Genomic DNA, 21668 nt, shown 5'->3' on the forward strand with positions numbered 1-21668 from the left:
TAGAATCGAATAGGAATTCTAAGCATTCCATAGGAAGATGATAGCCTTCATAATAATAGAGCTCACTAGCATATTTTAGGATCTGGTTCAGATCAACATACATAAGTATATCCATAGATACTGTCTAAATGAATTGAGTTCATGTGTGAAAAAAAAAACTGCGCCAATTTACATATCTAATATATAATTTCGAAAGAGACTTTGTAACTATGTAAGGTTTGTGTGGGAGCATCGAAAACAAATCAAATTTTCTATGACGACGATATCGATATCGTTGAATATTATTTATTTTCGATTCAAATAAATTTAATAAAAAAACAAATGAATGTTTACTATTACATTAGTCATGTTTAAGCGGTTTATATTACTAGAGGTAGGACCGGAAGCGTGCCGTTTATTGTTCAATTGTTGTAAATGCTTTGTAAAAAAGGTTGGGCAAACCTTTAACAATGCATTTACAACATTTGAATAATAAACGGCACCCTCAGGGTCCAGGCTTTATATATTACAAATTATATTACAAATACCGAGCGAAGTCGGGTAAAACCACCAATATTATATATTTTGAATATTAAATATTTTCACTGTGCCAGAAAATTAAGATTTAACGAGAAACTTAACACTGTTAATAAAGAAATGATTTTTTTTTTTTAATAAACGTTAATTCTTCTGCAAGGTGTTTAATAATAATTCAAAAAGCAGTAAATAAATAAATCAATAAATCTTAGATATTAGAAAAAAAAAACAAAGCGTTTTAAGTGCCATCATGAAGTGTCACAATAACGTTGTACATATGTACCACTTTCATAATAATAAATGGACAACTTACATATATGTATGGCGTCGTCTCTCTCAACTCTCAGATGTTACCCTGATCATGGCTGAAGATATTATCAGCTTATTGATGTTAATCATCTCTTTAGCAATATATTCATCCAATTGAACTGACAGTGAAACTAATAAGGCACTTACGATGCTATGACCGAAAATCGGCGTTCTATGGATGCTTTTCGAACAAAAAATTGGTTCACTGTGAAATTAAAGATATTTGACTATTTTAATCATGAAATTGTAATTTAATTCAATTAAAAATTTAGAAGCTAATACTTTTAGCTTTATCACCAAAGATCGGCGTTCGATGGATGCTTTTCACACAAGAAATGGTTCATTATTTTCAATTTCTTAAAAAAGCCATGTTTTTTTTGCTCTCTTGCTTTGAACACTAATGGAGCGGTCTATTGTTATTTAAAAAGCATCCATCCAACGGCGATCTTTGGATACTTGCTACTTAATGTCTCAACCCTAGGAAGCAGAATTTAAAAATATTTTTTAAGTAAAGGCCGAAACACCGCAAATCACGAATAAAACGCATTTGAGCCTATGTACCTACAATATGTGGAACTTACAACGTTATGGTTTGGTACCCCTCATACGATGCATCATTAGTATAAGTACTGCACTACGTGACTAAGTCACACCGTGTAGGATGTAGGAAATAAGTCACATGACATTATACTCAATACTAATAACTAGAATAATGAACCATTGTTCAAATTTCATGTCCATCAGTGCCCATACAAAGTTGGGTATTTGTTAGAATGTAAATAGATGTAGAGGTAGGTGAATTTAGATTTAGTACTACTACTTTTCGAGATATGGGATTTAGAATAGGTACTGAATTGGTTGTATTTATTTGCGAAATGTTGCCTTAAGCAAATAACTGCCCCTATTAGTAACGCCACTGCAACCCAAGATCTTGTGGGTGCTTCTACCCATACAAAACACTCGCGATTTGAACAATTTATTATGAATATATTTTTCGAGCGCTCAAGTATTGATATAAATTTGAAAATTATGAAAATATATCGGCCACGTATATTTACGAGTTATTAAATTATATATTCGCTCGTCCTGCCGACCGACCGATCGAATTCTCGGAACCATTATCATACAATTGCATTGTTTGAATTTTCGTAATGATAAATAATGACGCGAAAGCGGTTATAAAATGATCCATTGTATCTTTCGTCGTGTTTAGTGCTGGTTTTTACCTACTTCTTCCTTTTTTATTCCCGTTTTGCCTTTTTGTCGTTTTTTTGGAATGCAAGAATGGGACCAGGTGCCGCGTACATTGTCCGACCGCCAATTACCCGCCAACCCATCTTTGACTCCATTCCATTTCGGTCGTCAATGATTAAATTCCTCTTTTTAAGGAAGGGAGAAGAACCTTTTTCTCCGTATCGAATTGAATATTTTATGTTTTAATATAAAGTATTTGTTTTAAATTTTAGGTAGAGATTGTTCTGGAGGCTGTACAGATAAACTTGGTCGGGGCGCTGGCGACCCCATTGATCGCGTCGCGTGTTGAGTGTCGTCATCCAGTGTATAATTCCATCAAAATTGCTCAGAGGGTCGGAGGAAGGTCCAGAGGTCCGGCAACAAAAAGCTCGAGTCACAGCAGAGGAATGCGCTTTGTTGCGTGCACATCATTGATTCTCTCTAGATGTGGTTTCTGAAAGCTCTGGAGCTGGTTGCCGCATTTCATCTGGGCTAGGGGTGACGAGCCGATGGTGACATGCGTCTCCCTGTCCTCTTGGGACTGATGACGACCAGAGTGGTATGTGTGAGTGCGTTCTCGGTGAGGCGGAAGGAGGCGGCCACCGAGGCCTGTGGGTTCTGTTGGAAGCGTTGACCTCAAGTTGGCCGCCCAAAACGAGTCGCATTTTCATAACGGGTTGCCGGCACTTTTGGGCTCCCGGTGCACCAGACCGCTGCACCAGAAGTGTCCGACACCTAACCGCACCCGACCGACGCAAATCAAACTCGTCGGAGAGCGGCTGCAGAGACAGGCACGCAAGTCCCATAGTTAAGCGACCCACTGAACCATTTGATACGATGCTGGAGCTTGGATAGTGGTTAGCGAACATATTCTGTTGTGAAATGGTTGAACTCTGTCTTTCAATTATTTTACAATGGTGTTCGTTGAATTTTTTATATTAGGGGAAACGTTACAGTCGTTGGCCGCTTGAATTGAAATGAGGCGTTAACGCCAATTGATGGTAAGTTAATACATTGCTATCAGTTCATAGGGAACAGAAGCACCACCAAGGGTACAAATGGTACTAAATTATGTCACAGAGCCCTTATTATGTACGTTAAAGCTTGAGTGACCAACGACTGTAATGTTAAGCGTTGATATGCCCCTTTCAGGTATGAAAAATGGTAATCAGTTATGTGTATAGTTTTAAAGAAAGAAGGGATTCTAATTCAAGAACTTTATGTATAATAAGAAAAGAAAGCTGGATTATATTCATTGAACATGTGTTTATAGAGTACTAGCTGTTTTACCCGGCTTCGCTCAGTATTTGTTATATAAACAGCGTAAACATGGCGAATCTAATAGTAAATATTCATTTGTTTTTTTATTAAATTTATTTAAATCGAAAAAAATATCGACTCATCGTCATATAAATTTTGACTTATTTACGAAATTCCCAATCAAAGATACATACATACATATATACTTACATATAAAGTCTCTTTCGAAATTATTTGTAGTGTATTTTATTTTTATTTTTATTTTTACATATATACCAGGAAGGCCTTACAGGTAAATCCCAATGCGCCTTCCTGGCCAATTACAAATACAAATACAGCATTTTTATTATAAGTCGTTGAATTGCGAGACACTGAAAAAACTCGCAAATTAACGAGACATCTATGAATTGTACATAAATTTTTATTGTACATCAATCAAATTTTTCAAATAGTGGTGACATAGTAGGTAGGAAGGATTTTTAGCCAATTTTTTTTCCGGGAACCGTTTCAACAATGAAATCAGAGAAAATTGGCAAACTCTGATAGGAAACGATCAACCTGGAGTCATAAATCCAGGTCTGACCAACAGCATACTCTGAAAAATTCATTTTCATTCAGGGATAGAACCCGGCACCTTCTTGACGGTAAGCAGACGATTAACGTCCGAGCTATGCTGCTAATAAATTTTATTGAATTTGCAATGAAAATCTTTATATTATATACTGTTTATAATCACTAAAGGGCGGATAGAGAGCGTGCTTTTTCCAGGAATCACGGCATTTTGGGTCTATTCACAAAGCCAGAGTGCAATAAAAAAAGGTTCGGCGAACCTTTAACAAAGGTTCATCATAAAAATGAACAATGCACAACGAACAATAAACAAAGAACGGCACGTTTTCGGTCCGACCTCTAATATGTAATCACTATATGTATGTATTGAAAATTATGGTATCTACACTTACTTACATGCAGGGCCGCTGAGAGAAATCTCGGGTCCTGGGAAAAATTATTTCGGGCCTTATGGCAAACTAAAAAAAAAATCTTATTGATATATTTTTAATATGCGAAAAATCTATCAGAACTGTTGGTTTTTATTTTTTTAAATAATTGAATAAGAAAGTATGATATAACAGGTATGATTTTACATGGATACAAAGAATACGTGGATCGAAAAATAATTTATATTTAGCATTAAATAAATACATTTATTTTATGTAGAATAATATAAAATATCAATATCGGTCAGTTAGATGTTCTGATACAGGGCCCTTCGAGTAGTCCGGGCCTTGGAACTTTACCCCGGCTCTCCCCCCCCTCCCCCTTTTCATTGGCCCTGCTTACATATACATTTCAATTGCACATTTTATAGTGCAACTTTAGCTATGTAAATCACGTTTCATATTAAAATTAACATGTAGAAATATACTACTTTAGCCATGTTATCTTTCAATGCTGATTTAAGTCCAAAATTTAGTAGCTGAAAAGTAAATAAAATGAAAAAAGATTTCATGAGAATATTTGATATGATCAAATATTGTTATGAATTTCAAATATGTATTATATAGTATATTTGCAACTTGTGTTTTAAGTAGTTTTAAGGCAAATAATATTATAAACCGACAGACATTTAAACTAATATGTAGATATTTGTAGGAAAGATTTTTTAACGTGCTGAATGTATGGTTGGCTAACCTGCGTGGTATGGATCGTGTATGAGACCGATGCGGTGCAAACGATCGAAAAGCTCCAGACAGACTGAACCACAGATTAACGACACGTGTACCTTATGCGTGCGCACTGCTCGCACTTACACTAAGCGAAATCTACCCGAAGTCCCGACATACCTACCCTGTATACGTTCTGTGCTTCTGGTACTTTAGTTCCGAATTTTTCCTTATTAAATTTTTAAAAACTCGCCAGAAAGATCCAACTCAATTTTAATAATTACCATTTTAATAATTGCATCTGTGCACATCGAAAGGTTACTCGTCATCTGATGTGCAATTTTTCATTCGTGAAGTCGAGAATTGCGTTTAAAGCAGCCATCCAGTTAATCTGTGGTTCAATCTGTCTGGCGCTTTTCGATCGTTTGCACCAAACCCGTATGAGACACTTGCCCTTAGGTGAGCCCGAGATAAAGACGAACGAATAAATACTGTCTAAGCTACTCCATGTGTATAATTTGGAACCCCCTGTATCCAGGATCCTACACATATGTATTTCACATATTAGAGTAGATGATATACATATGTATGTGGTAAACGAATTATTGCGCAAATTGCGATCGATATTAAAAAATTTATAGTGTGTGGCTTTCCATTGATGGAGTTTTTGGGTTCCAGATGTTCCGTCATCGAGATTTTAGTGACGTGCGCAAGATCACTTTTTATGGAATAATCACCGAACCTACGAAAGCTATGAGAGCTATTTTGAATGTGAGTAGATTTAAGAGTATTGGAAGTATGTTAGATGAATTAGGATGGATGAGTATTAGAATTAGTCTAAATATTAGTACATTGTCTTTTGTTTATAAGTTAGATCATAAGTTATTACCTAAGTATTTTGATGATTATATAATAAGGAATAGAGATAAACATAGTTTTTATACTAGAAATAAGGACAAACTAGTTGTAAGTAGAGTAAGAAAGAATAAGACGGCTGGGGGTGTTTTTCACAGGGGTGTGCTCATGTATAATGCCCTCCCTGAGTGCGTCAGGTCTGCTAAAAACATGGATGCATTCCTGCGAGGTGCGAAGAGACACCTCTGTGAGGGACAGTACATATAAGTTAATTATAAATTTTAGAGTTAAGTATAATAATTAAGATGTATTTTTAAATTAGCTTGATAGCTAAAATATATATAAATAAATAAATAAATAAACCATTTATGCATGGTAGTTAAAATTAAAAATTAAATTATATATTGCTGTCTATTAGGAATGATTTGGGACACCATTGTGAACACACACAGTTCAATCAATGTTGTTTTTCGACCTTAAAACTTACTAAAAACCGACCAATTATTTTGGTTTCTCTACTACGTAAAAAATAATAAATGAGTTAACATTAAAAAAATTTCAATATATTTTATTTAATACAAAAATATATTTATAACGATATAAAAATAATACGCTAATTTTATTATGAGTAAGTAAAACAAAAAGGTGGATTGGACAAGAAACAGCACATGGCCAAAAAATTGACGTATCAGGGCTCGGCGTCAGCGTGAGCGTTGGTAGGTGACAGGTGTGGTTGGAATCAAAACTGAGTAGATACATAGATAGTAGTGGAGAAACGTCCCAATGGAAGCGGTCCCACAGGCCGGCCACACAGCCGGTCAGGATCTGACTCGAGAGCAGGTGTGGCTGGTGTGCCGCGCTTGTCTTCGAGAGGCCGAAGGAGCCGTGGCCCTGGCTGCAGCTCCTCGCGGCCTGCCACCCCTCGCAGCCATGCTTCTCGACACGACCAGGCTGCGACCACCGCCAGACCGCCCCCTACCCCAGAGACTGTGTCGACCTTGTGCCGACAAACTGTGCGCGCTCTACTCTTTCCGCCAAATGTGTCTCGAATCCCACAGAAGACTCACGTTGCTCCTCGACCATGCAGACTGTCGCCTGCCGCCGCCTCCGCCTCCGCAATCGTTGTCGATAGTCGACGTCGACGTGGACCTGGAAGCTGCGGATCCCGAATGGTCTCTCCCTCCGCCCAAAACCCCACCCAAACTCTTCCAAAGTCGAACGGTTCAAACGCAGCCCATCGGTGATCATTGCTCCGTTTGTAAACTGGATCCTCACACCTATGGAGTGTCCACGCCCAAATCTAAAATCAATCACATACCATGTCCGAAATGCTCCAAAGTATTCACCAAACGTTTACACTTCAAAAAGCACATGATCGAGCAGCATCAATTTAAAAAGAAAGATATTGTGTATCCGAACAATATTATATTCCCAACCGTGATCTCGTTCAATTGTAAGACTTGCCACTACGTAATGGACAATCGCACTGAATATAATGAACACATTGCTACGTGTTCGTTGAATGGAAAGATGGAAATGCACACTTCCGATGCTGAAGATACGCCTATATTCAATTTTAAGACTTCGTCGAGTTTAGCAGGCGTTGCCATTAAATCGGAACCTATCGACGATTTTCTAAACGGGGACGATTTTGATAATAGGGATGATGATGATTTCAACGGAAACGATGAAAAATTCGATCAAGTTCAATGTAACATTGTCGAAAAAACAGAAAAAATTTGGGATCCGAACAATACTCATATTACGAATCATAACGCTTTGAAATTCAGCATCGAGACTAAACCGTCCCCAAAGAGTCTCACCAAAGTAAAAGTCACTAAAGATTTTATGTGCAAGGTATGTAGTAAAAGATTCTCTACAAAGATGTGTTTAAGACGACACACTGCCATTCACAACGACGATTCGAAACCGTATCGTTGCCCGATTTGCGGCAAATCGTTCGCAAAAGAAGGGCATAGAAAACGTCATGTCATCACCCACGATTCCGTTAAAAGGTTCAAGTGCGACTACTGCAACAAAGCCTTTCATAGAAAAGACAACATGCAAACTCATATGCGTGTGCATACAGACGCTAAGACATTCCATTGTGGCAGTTGTGAACAAACATTCACATCAGAAACTCAAATGATACATCACCGGATCAGTATACATGTTAAGCGAAAGCAACTTCCTAAAACAGCGTTTTGTCCCATATGCAATCAAGGCTTCGTCAGAGAGAAAAGTCTGAAAGTTCATTTAAATATACACAACGGCGAGAAGTTACTTGAGTGTACTATTTGTAGCAAAAATTTTCATACAAAATGGCAGATGAACGATCACATGAAGAACCATTTAGGTCAGAAGAACTTTTTATGTTCCGAATGCGGACAAGGATTCAGTCGCAAGGATTATTTTACTGTCCACATGAGAAGGCACACTGGAGATAATCCATATAAGTGTAAGTTTTGCGGAAAAGGTTTTCCGAGACAGACCGACGTGAAGGCACATGAAAAATACCATACAGGGGAGAGGACTCACATTTGCAACGTTTGTGGTGTCGGTTTTACGAGGCCTTACAGTTTGAAAGTGCATCTGAGGGTTCATACGGGTGAAAAGCCGTACGTTTGTAAGCATTGCGGTAGGAAATTTACCCAACCATACGATTTAAAATTGCATGTGAGAAGACACACGGGGGAGAGAATTAATTGTGATATTTGCAGTAAAGAATTTATCCAGGGATATTTATTAAGGCAGCACAAACGAAGCGTGCATGGAATTAGTACTTCTTCTCGAATACATCGGCTGGACAAACCGGATACTAAAGATAATTCTATTGAAGAAGAGTCAATGGATTTTCAGGAAGAAGAGTGCTAATTCTCTATATGATATATTTTGATTCTGATATTGAAATTGTTTATATTTGTGAAAGTAAACCTTTAAAAGTTATTCCATTTGATTACCATTTATTTTTTTTTAATAAATATTGACAAAATGTATCATTGTTTCACTGTTCGTATCTGTATTTTTTTACATTATAAATCTGTATTTTATGTACATACAATATCGTTCGTTTTATATGACTAACAGTTTACTTTCAAATGATTACTAAAAATATACATGGAAATATTAACTTGAATGCTTGAATATCTTTAAATATATGTACATTGAAACTGTTAGTGATCAATAATTATAAAAATCTTATTAAAAAAATTGAGTAAATTGCCTTGAAAACATTCTCTATGAGGAGTAGGAATACATAATATTAGGGTATGCCTAAAGTTTTCAAATACTTAGTAAAAAAGTACAATTAATGTTTTAAGATTCAAAATTAAATGTTAAATTAAATTATTCAGAATAAGATATTTAAATAATTTTGAAACTCAAATTTCGTTTTGATACGTAGAGACCTGTATTTTTTATCAATTTTAGAATCGATAGATTTTATACAATTTTCAAAATAATTATTTAACATACTTTGTGAAATACATACAATTTAATAATAAATATTAAATGTCAACTATTCAGTACGACAAGGATAATGGAGAGAATGAAGAGATTGAAATAGAAATGGGGGGGGGGTCACGTAGTTAGAAGAATAGATGAAAGGTGGAGAAAATGTGCTAGAATAATACCCATGAGAATGTTGGGTGAAAAGAAGACCGCAAAAAAGGTGGGTAGATGAAATTAAAAAAATGTGTGGTGTGAGATAGATGAGAGTTGCGCAAAACAAAGACGAATGGTAGCGTGTTGGAGAAGCCTTCATCCAGCAGTGGATGGTAAATGGCTGTAAACGATGACATGACATGAAAAAATAGCAAGGTTGTGGAGGCATTAACAAGAATACACGATTCGCAACATTTTCCTTCAATCCGAAATTTTAAAAATGTTTTTATTTTGTCCTCATTGTTTCCTATTCTGTTTATTTTCAAACATCTCTGTTATACCAATGAAAAGTGCCGCATATACATATATAGTGATCTGGTGTAAATCATTATCTTTTATTTATGAATACATACATGAAACTGCAGCGGCTCTATGGCATGGTTGGGTTTCGGTCACCATCCTGCTGGGTTGGATTGCCACTGCTTTACTTCCTTCCCGCCCATCACGTTAAATAGTCGTGTCTTCAACAACAAAATTAATAAAATTTACGTATTTGGCATTATGGATTTATCAATTATCAGCCCTCTTCTCAATTTGACCTAAATATGAGAAAAAGACAATGATAAAATCACTGTGACTCAGATATGTATACATTGGGTTGAGTCACTCTTGGTTAGTAATTCAAAATGCATATACATACAAATCGGAAGCAGGGTTGATATCATTTTTAACGCCTCCACTCCGGCCAAAAAGCCATGACTCCACAGCCCCAAAAAATACATAAATAAACTCAAAAAATTTCACAGACGTGAATTTTCAGCAAAATGTATATATTGCAAAATGCTAAAAATGGTAAACGGACTACTAGTCATATGTAAACCAGTCACAGGACAACCGATTGCTCTAGATCAGAGGTTCCCAAAGTGGTCCGTGAGGACTGTCAGGGGGTCCCTGACAGGAAGAAAAAAAAATGGGGGTCCACGAGATGTATATGGCGGTCCACGTACCGGAATCAATGGAACCAAATTTAATCAAAATAATGCGGGTTTAAATACACAGTACAAGAAGAATTGATTGGATTAAGCACAAACGAAGAACTTAAGGTACAGATTAGAAAGGGTTACCAGCAGTTCTGGCTGCAGAAAGATATCCCTGTTGCTTATCCTGTATTGTGGGCTATCGCAAGAAAGTTTTTGATAGCATTTCCTTCTTCGTACCTCGTGGAAAGAGGTTTTAGTGCAGTTAACAATTTTCTAACGAAAAAAAGAAATCGGTTGCAAATCACTGAACGTGGAGATTAACGACTGTACCTTACGAATTTGAACCCAAATATTGACCAATTGATATCGGAGCATCAGGTTCATCCCTCTCCAGAATTTATTATTTTATGTAAGAATTTTATTGTGTTTTGATTTGTTCATTTTCATTTAAAAAAATTCAATAAAGATAAGAATGAAAAATATACATATTTTTTTTACAATTGTCCAATATACAAAAAAACCTATAACAGTGTGTTCATATTTGTATTTAAAAAAAAAATAGAAAATTTCATTATTAGGCATCCTGGGGGAGGGGGTCCACGAAGGATAAAATACTGGGCTAGGGGTCCACGGGGAAAATAAGTTTTGGAACCTATGCTCTAGATCGTTCACACGTGATCACCCGTTACACTAAAATTGGTCACACCCTAAAACTGGTCACGAGAAAACTGGTCACACCCTAAAATCGGTCACGAGAAAACTGGTTGACCGATTTTAGGGTGTGACCAGTTTTCTTGTGACCAGTTTTAGTGTGACGGGTGATCACGTGTGACCGATCTAGAGCGACCGGTTGTCCTGTGACCGGTTCATATTTGACTAGTAATCACCGAACCGCTAAAAATACAGGTCTCTACTGATAAGCAGAGACTAACGGGCAATAAACTGCGTTGGCAGCACTGAGCTACACGTCAAACTAGACGCGATTAGACTGTGACATATCGTGATAGTGTGGGGCGTGACCTGTCACATTCTAAGCGTCGTGTGTTGTAGGATGGCTTTCACCGGTGTGTCGGCCGGCCGCTGAGTTCGGCGTGTCTCGTGCTTGTGGCGACTGCGCCCCCGTCGAAATGGGTACGTTGAAATGGGAGTCCCCGAGCCGGGCCTCCGCCCCCGGCCTCCCGAGCGTCGGCCGCGGCTGCGACCCGTTCCCAGCCAATCGATACGACCCAGAGGTTAAGTGTGACTAACAGCTAAGTGTCGGTGTGTTGTGTTGCAGGGGGGCTGTTCAGCTACTTCCGCAGCCTGCTGGGCGCGCGAGAGATGCGCATCCTCATCCTGGGTCTGGACGGCGCCGGCAAGACCACCATCTTGTACCGGCTGCAAGTGGGCGAGGTGGTCACCACCATACCCACCATCGGCTTCAACGTTGAACAAGTGCAGTACAAAAACTTGAAATTCCAAGTGTGGGACCTGGGGGGACAAACTAGTATAAGGTGAACTATGCAACTGTACAAATATTCACTTTTACATACAAACGTATTACATCGATGAACATGAAGGTATAATGTTATTGGTTTGCTTCCATTCCTCGTATGTTTGCCGTACTTTTGACCTTCTATAATCGTATCTCTCTATAATTTTAACGAATTGGTAAGTGCGTTTTATTTTCGGTGAAATTTAATTAATACAGAGCATTTATGTCTGACATACATATTAATGATAATCCTACTAATTGGTTTACATTTTCTCTTCATATAAAGTTTGTATTGAATTAATAATTTTAATGTTTAAATTTATAAATTAATATGGTACATTTGAACAGAAAATATATTTTTAAACGGTAATATCAAAATAATGTGATACATTTACCTAAATTTGGAAAATATTTGTGCATTTAATTTTCAATGTGTATTTTGCCTTGTAATCAATGTACTGAGATAGGTGAAATTTGATGTACGAGCAGTTTTTTTGTAATTAATTAATTATGTAATAATATGGTAATTTAATTACACAATTTGTATCAGGTTGTGTTAAAAATATTACACATATCTTTCTTCGCATTGTAAAAATGCTATTACAATATGAGGAATGTTCCTTTCTCTTATATCGAAATGTTTCTCAATTTTTTAAATATAGTTAGATTCTAAGTAAGATTAAGATATCATAAGACTGTGTATCATGTGATACTAATATTTATTAGATGTTGAATACCATATGATGCCTTTTAGTTGTTACAAAAAATTTTTTCAGACCTTATTGGAGGTGCTATTATGGCAACACAGATGCCATTATTTACGTAGTGGATTCCGCAGATCGAGATCGAATAGGCATATCTAAAGATGAACTACTCCATATGTTAAGGGTACAAATAACGACAATTTATGTTTACGTGTATGCATACGTTTGCTCAGTTTGATAGTGTACGTTTGTTTTCAGGAAGAAGAATTGGCTGGAGCGATTTTGGTAGTATTAGCTAACAAACAAGATATGGCAGGATGCTTAACTGTTGCCGAGGTCCATCAAGCGCTCGGCTTAGACGCCCTCAAGGATAGAACATTCCAAATATTTAAAACTTCTGCTACTAAAGGCGAAGGTCTCGACCAAGCCATGGATTGGCTTTCCAATGCTTTGCAAGCAAAAAAATAACACTACCAAACAAACACACAAAAAGCCTTTAATAAGTTAATATAAAATATTTTTATTAAGTAGATCGTCGTATTTATATATTTATACCACTTCGGTAAACATAACCATTTGTATGATTTTTAACATGAATGTAACGATATTTCATATATGGTCATAATTCTACATACATATTTGTTAAAGATCACCAATTGAAAATTTAATCAATTAAAAATATTCCAACATTTTAATTTTACATTTTGGCATCGATTACTATATTCATTCAATCACGTACAACTATTATAATTTCAATTCAATGCAGCAGATTACTTTACCCCGGTTAAAACAAAATTATATTTAATGTTTATCTGAATCAACAATCCTTTTTTCTAATTTATTTATTTATTGTGTTAGTAATGTACATATCATCATTAATCTCTGATATTCAAGACCATATAAAAATTTCTTTTGACTAATTCTGTATCTATAACTGTTTTCTTGAATTTAGTGCCAGTATGGGAGGTTCCTTATCCATAGAACCGAATATTTTTTACATTTTGGTTAATGCTTCTACCTTATATTTACTACATCTACATAATATTTCGTCTTACTGTATAAGCATCGATTTATATCACCCTTTTAAATTGAATATTTTCGAAAGGCTGCTCTTTGTGTAAGATAAAGTTAATTGCATGTTATTATATACATACATGATAATGATTATCTTGACATTTTTCGACTTGGTTTCTCATCTCATCTCAAACTAATAGCTAGTGGGTGTATCCTCTGTAAGACTAGCTGAACTTTCACATACAAGCCAAATATCATGTGTAGATTTTCTGGCTTGTGGTAAAGTTCCAAAATTTATTTTTCAAGCACATTTTGATGCAGTAGCAAAATGTACTAGTCAAAAAAAATGTTTTCGTTTACCTTAATTTATTGATCATTGAACTTTTTCAGCCGAAGTTGTAGATTTTGTAATGTATTCAACATTTATTTTATTCAATCCTGTTTTTTTTATTATTTTAACAATAAATTTTATTTTTCATTTCATAAGTTTTTGCTGTTACAATTGTCGATATATGTCAAATAGGAAAAGCAATAAACAATAGTTATTAATGTCATTCAAAATTTTGTTAAAGTGCAATGTGATTTCAAGTTGAAAATTATTTACGAAGTTTGACCAGTTTTCTTGATGATAAAAACTAATATAGCATGATGTAATCCTTATTTGTTGTAATACCTTTACGTCTATAACAATAATATACGTTATATTTTTGAGAATAATTGTCGTTAATACTTTATATATTAAAAGATGTATAGCATTTTTTATACTTAAAAATTTACACGATAAGTATGTAACAAAATTAAATGTAACTCCATTATTGGGTAAATATTTAATTATTTTCGCAATTAATATGCGACATTCAATTGGTTAGATTTGTGTGTATGTATTTGCAATGGAAATAACCGATATGGTGGTGTTTTTATTTACGTTGCTTCCACAATATGATGATTGATCTGTGAATATTTCGTAATTTCACAAAATGCCGTATATGTAATGCCTATCGTATGCTATTTATAGTATTATAAATCATTAATTTCTGTTATGTATGAGTTTTATCGGTTTTGTATTTGAATAAGGAAACATGTGATGTGTATTTATCTTTATTGAGATTATTTGCTTAATGACAAATAAATCTTTGAAAGAAACCAACTTGTACTAGTATTTATTTTTCGTTTATTTTACAATATTAATCGAAGCAAAGTGAGCTTTCAAATGACATGATTTTATTTAAACTAGATACAACGCGTAAATACGTTCGCAGTTATAATTATCAAATATTTCACCATACAGGATCACCAAATCTTTTCATACGTTTTTCTTGGGTATCCAATTCCATTCCAACTTTCTTGCGCATGTAAAATATCGGACAGTCACGACTAAAATTATAAAGATTAATTATGTATAATTCAATATAACACATTTGGGTGTTCTATTCCGTCAATGGATAATTGAAACAGTGAGACGGAAACTAACCTTGTACATAAAACTTCTTCGTGAAGACTTCCCTGACATCTCTGACATTCTGTCCAAAGTCTGGAGAATCTTTGTTCTAATGTTCTCAATTTGACAACTTCATTACCAAACAACTGTGGTTCTTTAGACATACAATGCTCACACAGAGCTTTCTGTGAATCTCCAGGCAAAACTGCCTTGCAACCGAGGCATGTTTCCCTCTTCTTTGTGAATGCAGCTAAAGCACAAACCCTCGAAGTGACTACTGATTTGGTTCGAGTGTGTTCACCTCCTGAAACATCAATAGTAGGTTAATAGATTCTAAGTTATAACATAACAATATATCACTTGACAAAGAACTCACTCAAGAGCTTCGATTCAGCTTTTTCACCCAGAATTGGTTCAAATATTCTCAACAATGGCTTTGACAGTTGATTTTCAAGATAATAATTAAAATCTATGGGAATACTATTTTCTAAAACATAAATTGGATCCTGCAAAAAAGAAATAGGGTAATCAATCGCTTCAACTAGTATATTGAATCGTCAATATTAAAATTTATAAAAAAGCTTCACCTCAGCTTTCATGTATGCTGGTGTATTTTTAGCCGCAGCACATATGACGTATGGAACTCGATCACCCAACTTTGGAGCTGTTCCGGGATCCCTTTTCTTCATCTTTGCAGCTAGCTCAACATGAGCTTGCTTAGCAGCATAATCATTTTTACTCAATTCTTTAGTTATGACCAGCTGTGAAATATCAATTCGATTACACAACAAATCCGATATTATTTGTTTAGCATAATTCACAGCTCCATCAGGATCCCTAATAATAAAACGAGTAATTATTATTTAAACATTAAAATGTATGTGTGTATGTAAAAGCATTTTACACTACCTGTCGATTAATAATTTTTGAAGACAAGTATTCATCATATTCGCTACCAACGGGGAATTATCTCTTCGGACGGTTTCAATACCTTTACAATCCATTTTGTCATATTTTTCGGGTTTTGTGAAATATAATCCTAAAATTTACTCGTTATATAATCCATCCATCCAAATGAATTGTAGTAAAAAATGTATGATTAAAGTACGAACCTGCATATCTTTTTTTACTAATGAGCAAATAGGGATAGTAGACTTTTTCAAATTCCAATTTGATTGGCTTGACGAATTTTTCCGATACACATTCGGCAGCATCTCGACCCAATTCCATACTTCTTTCTAAACTTTTGACACCAAAATTAACCATTACAGAATCAGTATCGCCATATATGACGACGGCATCTTCTTCATAGCCGTTGGCTTTCGTGTATCTTTGTTCTACTTCTTGTTTTGTTTGTTCAATCATAGATCTACCGTATGCAGTTACACTCTGAAATTTTACAATACAATATTAATAATTCGTGATATAGAAATAATTAATAAGAAAATTACACTTACACCAGAAATTTCTAAACACGGAAGTTTCCCAACTTGAGCTCCGGTAAAACCGTATACAGAATTGGCGCTTATTTTCAACGCCAACTGTCTACCGTCAAGTACGGAACGTTTAAATGGATCAGTCTCGTTTTTTAAATCAGATTTGGCCTTTTTTCTGGCGCTTAGTAAAGATTCTAGAATTTCAGGTAAAAGGCCTTTGCGCACAGAAGATTTGACAAACAAATTATTTGAAGGTGTTCTTGTAACTTGGTCATCTGTCAAACTAAGATTACAAAGTGTTTAATGACACAAGCAAATGACATCTAGAGAATACAACAAAAAATCATATGTATTCATACTTTAATTTTTCTTTCAAGCTAAGAGGTAATAGTGTGGTGTAACACAAATTATGTGCCATCATAATACTAGGATACAGCGATGCAAAATCTAACGTAGATATAGGATCAGAGTAGTAGCCTTTTTTAGGTTCAATGACAGTAGCACCTTCATACTGATCATCGTTTCCAACGCCTTGATGTGTTGGCATCAAATACCCAGCAACTTTGGCCTATTAATTTAAAAAACATTGTTAAATTCAGCAGAAGTCTATTTTTTAATATACATATGTAATGTACTTCACAAGTTTACCTTACGCAAGAGCTGACTGACTACTTTAATTTGTTGTCCTCTGGTGAGAAGACAAGATAAAGGAACTCCAGTAACGCGAGCCATTTCCATATAATTAATTATACACATTAATTTATTCAGGAGTCGTAATGGCAAGTAAGCATCTTTCAAACAATACATTGCTAATCTGAAATGTCATATAATTAACACTTATCGATTTACTTAAATCCATTTTAATTCGAATTGGATTAGTACCTCCGTCTTGTTTGATCACTTTCATTCTGTAGATCTGTTATAATACTGTGATGGACATCCTCTTTTTGTTCTTGTAGAAAATGATAACTCACTGAGTTTAAAGTATAAGAACGCAATTTATAATCTCTAACTAAGACGAGCAACAGATCGAATGGCACACGTCCTTCAAAATTTACGCTTTTATTTTCTCGACGTCCCATTTGTTTAGATTGTAGTACTGTATCCTTAATCACTGATCTACAATGATTATAATTAATTAATTAAAATTTCAACACAAACGTAGAGTATTTATGTATAATGAAAATTTCAAATGTAGTACCGTATATCCCTGATTCGACCGAGGAAATCGAAATTTTTCACCTTCAAATGACTAGCTCTATTGATCAAGTATGGAAAATCAAAATTGTTTATATTATAGCCGGTTATAATGTCTGGATCGAGTTCTCTAATGAACTCACTCCATTTGAACAACATGTCCTAAAAATTAAAACAATACGTTAGTTGTTGAAATATCAATATTAAAAAAAGGGTACTTATTGGTTATACGGGCGCATCTGAACATGATTTATACACACTAACACATACAAGGCAGTTACATGAATGACCTCAGTTTCAGTAAAATGACAGTATGCAACCAGCGATTAGACTTTACATCGAACAATATTGATAAAAGTCGAAAGCGCATTTCCCAAATAATTTTAGTATATACTAGTGTTGTGCCCGTTGATATTTCAATTGGTGGTTTTGGAAAGGAATTGATACATGAACCAAACCAGAGGCTATGCATACTCGCCCGACTTGGTTTCGTATTATATGCCACCATATAAACTCGACAAAATAGCTTTCCATGTGTTGACAAGTCATATTACGATGTTTTTTGTTACGCCAATTTGCTGACCCCCATAATCTCTTTCTATATAGTTATTTTGCGTATGCATTCTTGAAGATGGGTCAGTGAAATTGTAGTCATGGTTCACTTTGAAATTGCTAAAACCTTTGATATTGTTCGATGTAACATCAATCATTGGTTGCATAGTTACTTTCCTGTTTTCGACACACAGAAACCATTCATAAAACTAATGTGTATTTGTAGATAGATATGTGTGTATATGAACGGAGCAAACATTGAATTTCAGAAAAAGTGGATGATATTCAGTAAGTCTCTAAAATTACTCAATTGACAGCAACACAGTGGAAAGAGTCAATCATTTCAGATATCTTGGGTGCTATTTGGGTGAAAGTAACCAGGAAATATGCGTTAGAGACAAGCAAAAGCTGCATTCTTAAAAATGAAAAATGTCCTAACTACACGTGATTTCAGTATAGCACTTCGACTTATGTAGACTTTTACGATGCTACGTTTGTAGTGTCCTTTTGTATGAGATAGAAGCATGGAACCTGACAGATGCCATGTGTAAAAAACTGCAGGCCTTTAAGATATAAACATACAGAAGGATGCCGAGAATCTCATAGATGGCGCGTCGAATCAAAGCCGAGGTACTAGCCCTGATGGGAAAACATGTCGAAGTACTCAACAATGTGAAAAGGCGCAAATTAGAGTATCTTGGGCATGTGATGCAGAACCCGAAATACGATTTCATACGCTTAGTAATCCAGGGAAATATCGTAGGACAACACAGTCGGGGGCCGGCGGTAAACATCATGGTTGAAGAATCTTCAGCAGAGGTACAGCTGAGCACTATTCAGAGTATGGATGAGAGTTATGATTGCCGACGTTCTAAGAGGACAGGGCACATGAATATATCATATACACCCATATAACCTATAAGTACAAAAAAAACCAAAAATCACTAACACTTTCTAATTTAAAACTCATAACTTGACTACCGACAATAGGAGCACATGTGTTCAAGGTGAACACATTTCTCAAGAAGGGCTCTGCCTCTCCTTGAAGAATTACCATATTAGCTATCTGTATAACAGGATCTTGATTAGCTTCAGGGAATATACCTATATAATTAAAAAGTTAAGTAAGTAAAACGATTCATCAACGAGTCCTTATTTGTAATTGTATACGTGAAAGTGTTTACCTCTTCTATTAGCACACTCGATATCGAAACTTAGTATTTTGAACGGTGCAACTTTTGCCCAATCACCTTCAGGTTCATGAGCTATGAAATTGTTCCAAGCTACATCAACTTCAATTTGACAACGAGACACAATTTGAAGCGCTTCTTTAGAATCTTTTTTTCTCATAGTCCATTTTCCAGCCGGCAGCTGAATCCAACTACATCCAACGACGTTTGTGTCTACCATGAATCTTAAGTAAATAAAATCAGTTTAGTATTTTATTTCAACAAAATATTAATAAATAAATTAAAAAGAGTGAAACCTTATGTCGAAATCTATATTTGTCTCGTAAAATGAAGGATCCATTAGCTTGAATGAATTAGCACTCTTCTCCAATAGCCGTTTGGCTGGCGCGATCAAACGAGGCAATGCTACAGTGATTCGCGCATATGTTATTTTATCATCGCCTTTATAATGCATAAGAGACAAAGCTTTGACTAATGTAACTTGCAACACAGGTACTGATATGTTTTCTTTGTTAGAACGCAAATCCTCCAAAATAGCTTTGCTAAGGGAATTCTGTAATCATAAACAAAGGACGTATGTAAAAAATAACAAAATGACACAAGAAAAAAAATTGTAAAAATATTTCAATGAAAACATACTTGCAAATCGCGACAATTTCCTTCGCTAAAATTGGTTGGCACAGTTACATAAAAATATGGAGAAAATCCATGAACGTGGCAACACACTGAATTACCTTCCATCGTTACTCCAAACATCCTCATTATGGGCACTGGCCATAACTGGAATATTTTCAATTTAATGATAAATTAAATAGTCATAATAAGTAGTATAAAAATATGCTAGTATCTAAGTTTTACCTGAGACCCCGGCATTCCTTGTACCGGTTTACCATTATAATGATCAATATCTAATTGTTGAAATGTCAATGTATCTTTTGACGGATTTAATATAGGTGGATCTGGTCTTGACCACCTCGAATTTGTATTTTGTGTTTCTGGTCCCTAAAATGAATAATATTTACTTCATTGTATTTTTATATTATACACATACATACATACTAGTGTATTATTAAAGTTACCATATTTATTTAAGGACGAAACAGACGTTTCGCAACGCAGTAGACAGAGAACTAAACACTTAAGTATCGATAACACTGTATTATTACTTTATCTAGTACGAATTGCATAAATATGTACTTAAACGTAATGCAAGGAACTTTGCTTATCAAAACCAATTGAAAATGTGTAAACATAAAAACAAACTATAGTATTTTTAATTAGCAAGTAGCCAACGACATATAATTAAATGCTCACTAAGATTATATTAAAATTTTGAATTTAAGGTTCTCAATTGGAAAGTTCCTATAACCTAAAAAACATTACCTCTCCTAATACAACTTCTTGTGATTCAACTGGAGATTCATCGTATTCCATACTAATCAATTGCTGTTCAAAAGTGCTGGGACCGTCATCGTCATCGTCGCCCACCCTGACAATTAGAAATCGGTCAAAAGATCATCAAGAAAAGCATTTATTTTTTAATTACACAAAATTATACATAATATAAAACTCACCGAAATTTTTTGGCCGGTGGTCCCCGGAAAGGAGGCTTCTTCTTATCCATGTTTGAAATTTATTAAGAACGAGCACTTGACAACGAAGCGGCCGATTGGCGCGAAACACAAATGTTGCCACGCATAAATGACAGCTGATTGTGCTGCCAACACACAAAATTAAATCATACTATTTGTATGAAATTATTTATTTTATGAAAATATAAATCTTTTAAGTGATATGTTTATAATCTATCTACGCTAAAGTACTACAATCATATATATATTTTTAATTTTGACTATTCTTATAATGCAAAAACGACGTGTTCGAAATAATTAATTCGAAATAACAGACTGCCATATATAATAAATAATGTTTCGGTGATTATTGGTCACAAAGTCACTAAAATCTCTATAACGGAACATCTGGCAGCCGAAAAGTCCATCACTAACGAGAACTTGAGTGCCAAATATTGCGTATTTGCGATTTTAATGGCAAAAATTGTCTTTGTGACCACCGCAATGCGACTAATAATCAAATTACCTAAATAATAATACAATCTGATGATAGTTTATGAAATACAATTTTAAAGAATTTAAAAAATTCTTAAAAATTGATGTTGTGAATCTATTAAATTCATTATATTTTATGCAAAATTTTTGCAATCAATGCTACGACTGCTACCACCC

At 35.1% G+C, this 21668-nt stretch overlaps 4 protein-coding genes across 4 annotated transcripts; 3 read left to right on the top strand and 1 right to left on the bottom strand.

The window, feature by feature from the left end:
• The first annotated feature begins 6525 nt into the window (after positions 1-6525).
• LOC143913393 (uncharacterized) lies at positions 6526-9013 on the top strand. Its single transcript, XM_077433132.1, has one exon. The coding sequence runs from the start codon at positions 6621-6623 to the stop codon at positions 8709-8711; it is 2091 nt and encodes a 696-aa protein (XP_077289258.1). The 5' UTR covers positions 6526-6620; the 3' UTR covers positions 8712-9013.
• On the top strand, positions 8829-10741 carry LOC143912629 (SCAN domain-containing protein 3-like). The gene is made up of 3 exons (XM_077431923.1): positions 8829-8856; positions 10324-10443; positions 10500-10741. The coding sequence occupies exons 1-3, from the start codon at positions 8829-8831 to the stop codon at positions 10739-10741; spliced, it is 390 nt and encodes a 129-aa protein (XP_077288049.1).
• A 601-nt stretch (positions 10742-11342) lies between these two features.
• Arl1 (ADP ribosylation factor-like 1) lies at positions 11343-14774 on the top strand. Its single transcript, XM_077433253.1, has 4 exons — positions 11343-11551; positions 11697-11913; positions 12671-12782; positions 12857-14774. Exons 1-4 carry the CDS (start codon positions 11548-11550, stop codon positions 13064-13066), a joined length of 543 nt encoding a protein of 180 aa, XP_077289379.1. The 5' UTR covers positions 11343-11547; the 3' UTR covers positions 13067-14774.
• Positions 14696-21139, bottom strand: PolD1 (DNA polymerase delta 1, catalytic subunit). The gene is made up of 18 exons (XM_077433229.1): positions 21000-21139; positions 20809-20914; positions 20284-20427; positions 20065-20205; positions 19722-19978; positions 19420-19649; positions 19185-19339; positions 17688-17845; positions 17369-17605; positions 17135-17300; positions 16846-17054; positions 16508-16769; positions 16163-16439; positions 15960-16089; positions 15638-15887; positions 15427-15556; positions 15084-15354; positions 14696-14986 (listed from the first exon to the last, which is right to left on the bottom strand). The coding sequence occupies exons 1-18, from the start codon at positions 21047-21049 to the stop codon at positions 14890-14892; spliced, it is 3270 nt and encodes a 1089-aa protein (XP_077289355.1). The 5' UTR covers positions 21050-21139; the 3' UTR covers positions 14696-14889.
• Positions 21140-21668: the final 529 nt, after the last annotated feature.

The sequence above is a fragment of the Arctopsyche grandis genome, chromosome 6 (genome assembly GCF_051622035.1).
Source record: "Arctopsyche grandis isolate Sample6627 chromosome 6, ASM5162203v2, whole genome shotgun sequence".
NCBI lineage: Eukaryota > Metazoa > Arthropoda > Insecta > Trichoptera > Hydropsychidae > Arctopsyche > Arctopsyche grandis.

What these genes read in the sequence shown, in the direction of transcription:
- PolD1 (XM_077433229.1), bottom strand. Translation starts at nt 21,049, where the DNA reads ATGGATAAGAAGAAGCCTCCTTTCCGGGGACCACCGGCCAAAAAATTT. An exon ending in GGTCGAATCAGGGATATACG is followed by an intron (nt 17,606 to 17,687) that starts GTACTACATTTG and finishes TAATCATTGTAG; the next exon opens with ATCAGTGATTAAGGATACAG. An exon ending in CGTGTTTAGAAATTTCTGGT is followed by an intron (nt 16,440 to 16,507) that starts GTAAGTGTAATT and finishes GTAAAATTTCAG; the next exon opens with AGTGTAACTGCATACGGTAG.
- LOC143912629 (XM_077431923.1), top strand. Translation starts at nt 8,829, where the DNA reads ATGTATCATTGTTTCACTGTTCGTATCT. An exon ending in TTGTTTCACTGTTCGTATCT is followed by an intron (nt 8,857 to 10,323) that starts GTATTTTTTTAC and finishes TATGTAAACCAG; the next exon opens with TCACAGGACAACCGATTGCT. An exon ending in AGATGTATATGGCGGTCCAC is followed by an intron (nt 10,444 to 10,499) that starts GTACCGGAATCA and finishes TTAAATACACAG; the next exon opens with TACAAGAAGAATTGATTGGA.
- Arl1 (XM_077433253.1), top strand. An exon ending in GGGGGACAAACTAGTATAAG is followed by an intron (nt 11,914 to 12,670) that starts GTGAACTATGCA and finishes AAATTTTTTCAG; the next exon opens with ACCTTATTGGAGGTGCTATT. An exon ending in AACTACTCCATATGTTAAGG is followed by an intron (nt 12,783 to 12,856) that starts GTACAAATAACG and finishes GTTTGTTTTCAG; the next exon opens with GAAGAAGAATTGGCTGGAGC.
- LOC143913393 (XM_077433132.1), top strand. Translation starts at nt 6,621, where the DNA reads ATGGAAGCGGTCCCACAGGCCGGCCACACAGCCGGTCAGGATCTGACT.